At 39.2% G+C, this 4,168-nt stretch overlaps 1 protein-coding gene across 1 annotated transcript; it reads right to left on the bottom strand.

Annotated features, from left to right (window-relative positions):
* Positions 1–2,620: 2,620 nt before the first annotated feature.
* Vom1r114 (vomeronasal 1 receptor 1134) lies at positions 2,621–3,640 on the bottom strand. The gene is given in 1 exon segment (NM_001409299.1): positions 2,621–3,640. A coding segment is annotated over 1 exon segment (1,020 nt).
* Positions 3,641–4,168: the final 528 nt, after the last annotated feature.

Below are 4,168 nucleotides of genomic sequence, written 5' to 3'. Positions count from 1 at the left end.
TTATGGCATCAAATAATTCCAATGATTCACATGTCTGATATGCTATTTACATTCAAAATTATGCACTCACAGGAAACTCCATCCACGAAACACAACAGTGGTGCTGCCTTTGCAGCTGAGTGTCAGAACTGAGCACTGTGTTGGCAGGATCTCCAGCAAGCACTTCACTATCCCAGGATGAACTAACAAGTTTCAGATGAGTAGGGAGCAGCCTTTAAATCTGTGTTTAGTACACGTTTCTCACAAGCTTTTATTATTGAAAAATTACATCCTATTGTATTTATATTCTTGTCATTATTTGACTTTATGTGGATCACTTTAAATTTGTGTATGTGGTGTGTGCATGTGCATGTGCGTGCATGTGTGTGTGTGTGTGTGTGTGTGTGTGTGTGTGTGTGTGTGTTCATGTGTTCGAATATTTCACCCATTTGCCATGGTATGCATGCAGAGATCAGATTTCACTGGGCCTACTACACTGGTCATCTTGACTTTCCACTTTGTTTAAGGTTGGGTCTCTTGTTATTCTTTACTGTATGACCAGGTAAACTACTTCAGAGATCCGCGGAACTCATCTCCTGTCTGCACATAACAACTCTGGGATGAAAGATGCCTGGTATACTTTGTGTAGTGATAAGTGGATGTTGAGTATCTGAACTCAGGTCTTTGTTGTCCCGTGAATATTTTATCCACAGAACCTTAGAGGCACTACAGACAATACTGTGATATCTGTATGAAGATGATAGGTCTTCATCGTGAGAAAACACTAAAAAAAATACCAAGATGCCATTTGAATATTCTAGAAACTGAATAAATGTGAGTGAGTGCATATACATCATATATCTCATAAACTAAGAGATCTAGAGCACTTGTTTACATGCTCAATTGAAAGTCTGTTCATCAAACAACCAAAAAAATTGTTACCCTTTTTCTTGAACCTCCAAATGGCATGATTTTGTGTGTCTAACATTAATGCCACCCTCTATCAGTCAATCCACATAAATCATTTTTATCTCATTGAGTTATATTATTTTCCATAACAATTTCATAGTTTGTCTATTTTCCATCGTTTGCTGAAAAATAAACTAAGTATGAGACAACCAGACTGAAGCCAAAAGTCAGCTTATTATATAGAAACAACAGGGCCAGAAGACATCAGTCTAAAAGCTGAGTTCCAAGTTAATTTTTCGAAAGTTTTTATGCCCCCTGTGTTTTCTTGCTTTAGAAATCTAGAGTGACTTATGTTAGTTTGGCTTGCTAAACTATTTAATGGAATTTGCCCAATGGTCTCATAAGCAATAATATTTTCCAAAGTAACAGAAATTACCAGAAGAAGATTGAAAGAGGAGGAATAGGATTTTAGGAAAGGAGTGGGGTAGAGAGTTGAACCTCCAGGGAGCTGGCCAGTGTGTTGTGGGCATCTCCTATTTCACAGGGCTCCATCCCACAGCACCTGTGCTTAAATTGCCTTGCACTTAAAGAGCGAACACTATCCCATACCATGCAGAGTCTGTGTTTGGTCATATGTTCTGTTCATTCTAGACTGTTTTTTCCATTTTAAATTCTATGAATTTTAAATCCTCATATTCTTAGAATTGCTGTACAAGTTATTACTGCATGCCCTTTCCACATAGCTCTGTTTTGAAAGTTATGTGTGTAACTCATTTACTTTCTGGATCATGGCACTACTTATGGCAAGAAATGTTTCTCTAATTTGTCAAAATATATATAAGAGAAAGTCAAAATATCAATACGTACTTGAGGTGGTCAGATACTTATTGCTGCATGTACACAGTGAAGGCAGGTGAAAATAAGGCTAGAGTCCATGATTGGTCAGTGGAAAGGGGCAGAATGAGGTTTAGAGATGAGTACAGAGAGATGGATATGAGGAGACAAAATGTAATCTATAGGAGAGGAAGAGGAACCTGATCCACATGGCTTGAAATTGTCTCAGGTAGCTATGGACATCACAGAAGGACAATAACGTAATGTAGGACATTTTGTCCAGTCTAGGTGGGCAGCTTGTATCAATATCAATTGAGATTTGTGCTCTTTGTGTGGGTATTTTGGGGATTGAGAGTTTACTGTTGCAAATCTGACTAATAAATTATAAGCATCTGGAGTTTTCTTTATACAGAACTCATGGTTTATAACAAGCCTTGGCAAAGTAGCCACAGGGCATGGATGACTGGGAATGTGAGCTGATCAGCAGCTAGCAGACTGCAGGGAAACTGGGCTAACACCACTTAGGGTTAGCCATGGAAGTGGAAAGACTGCTGATGATGGTGAGTACCCAGCGATAGCATAGAGTGGTTTTACAATTACACTCTAAAATATACTTACAAAAAATGTGACATAAGACCATGATGGGCAAGGGTCACCTCAGAGGACATACTTAAAGAATCATTGAGAAATAAAAATAAAGGTAAATAAAAATTCCTTGTCATATATCAAAGGGGATGTGGTTTAATCTTCTGTTACATGTTCATTATCTCGTTGGTTAAAGTAAATAATTTTAACAGAAAAACAACTTCATATTTCACATATGCCAAAGCACATAGACAGCACACCATGATTGACAGTTCTGATGCTTACATTGGCTCCTCTTAATGGATCTTGTCCATCAATGAATATTCAAACACTCATCACCCTCACACACGGACCTCAGAAAGTTAACTATATGTTTTTCAGTGACAATAAACACAAAAGGGCTTACTGTGGCATAGATGTGCACCATAAATAGTTGAATAGAATAAGATATTGGATCATTCAGATACATAGTTCTTGAGCTGCAGACAATGCTGTCAAAGACAGACATCAGAACAAATAAGCTCATGAGCATCAGGATGGAACGGGTGGCCCTTTGTTCTGGGGATGCTTTTGGGGAAAGGCTGGTACCCTGAAGATGCCGGGTCTGTTTCCTGTGCCTACACAAGAGAGCCACCATGTACCATGTCGAGAGGACCATGAGACTAATAAGAAAGACATCCCTGATGGCCAGTAGTGTAGAAAACATGCATTGCATGAGGTAACTCATGGGTAGAATAGAGCAGGACTGAGTAACATGAATAAAGTCATTCGTGGTCAAATTTGGGGTGGCAATGATGGATACTAAGAGGTGACTGCCAATGAACATGTAGAGGACACTCAGGGAAAGAATGGCACAGGAGATGTGATGGGGAGGCTTATGTTTGAACTTTGCTAAACAGGAGCTTCTGGGACTGAGGATGATGGCCTGAAGGACACTCAACAGGCAGCTGGTACAAAGAGAGAGACCTCTAAAAGTTCTGTACAGGTAGACAAGGAATTTACATATGATGTCATCCCACCCCTTCCAAGAAATAAAAGTGTCTGTGGCTATGAATGCCGCCATCAGTAGCATAAGTAAGTTGATTAGGGACAAGAGACCAATAGGCAGGTCAGTGAATCTGGACCTCTGCCCACGAGTTAACTTGAAGATGTTGAAGAGAAGTAGGAGGCTGTTGGCTGAGATTCCAATGCCAATGTCAGTGAAAAAGGTATTCCTTATGTTAGAATCAGTGTGGAGTCTGATGTTCTTATTCATCATATATGAGAACTGTGGTGGAGGAGAAAAGAACGGAATCTCACTCATCATTCCTTGACATATCTGCACCCCCATCATATTCTACTAAAGATCTCAGCTCCAAATTGCACCCCACACATCATCCTTATGCTCTCACTCATGCTAAGCTGAGCCATGGCTGGATCCTGTGTCCCATCGTGGTTGCATCAGTGTGTGAGCTCCTTCAACATTATAAACTGCACAAATCATAGATTGTCTTTACTTATTTAGCACATGTTGGTGTTCCTGGTGTATGAAAGCATCTTACTTGATTTTCATTCAAAACATCTTGAATATCAGGAACACTACACTGTTTTAGTATTTGGGGTGAATTTGAATGAGGGATTGTGTGAAAGAAACCAGTCTTTCCCATTGAAAGAGGTCCTGTGGATTGGGTACATACTTATTCTATTTGTAGCTTTATTTATTGTAAAACCAAATTTATTATTATATTTATATAGCAAATGTTTGGAATTATGATCTGTGAATTCAAACCTTTCTCATCACACCCACAGTCTGCCATTTACTCTAAGTGTGATCTTAAATACTCTAAGGCTGAACTCCAGTCACCTCCTCCTGAACATATAA

The sequence above is a fragment of the Rattus norvegicus genome, chromosome 4, assembly GCF_021556685.1.
Source record: "Rattus norvegicus strain SHRSP/BbbUtx chromosome 4, alternate assembly SHRSP_T2T, whole genome shotgun sequence".
Classification (NCBI taxonomy): domain Eukaryota; kingdom Metazoa; phylum Chordata; class Mammalia; order Rodentia; family Muridae; genus Rattus; species Rattus norvegicus.
Note: the sequence above shows the minus strand (reverse complement) of the source record. Positions and strands in the feature narration are given on the sequence as shown.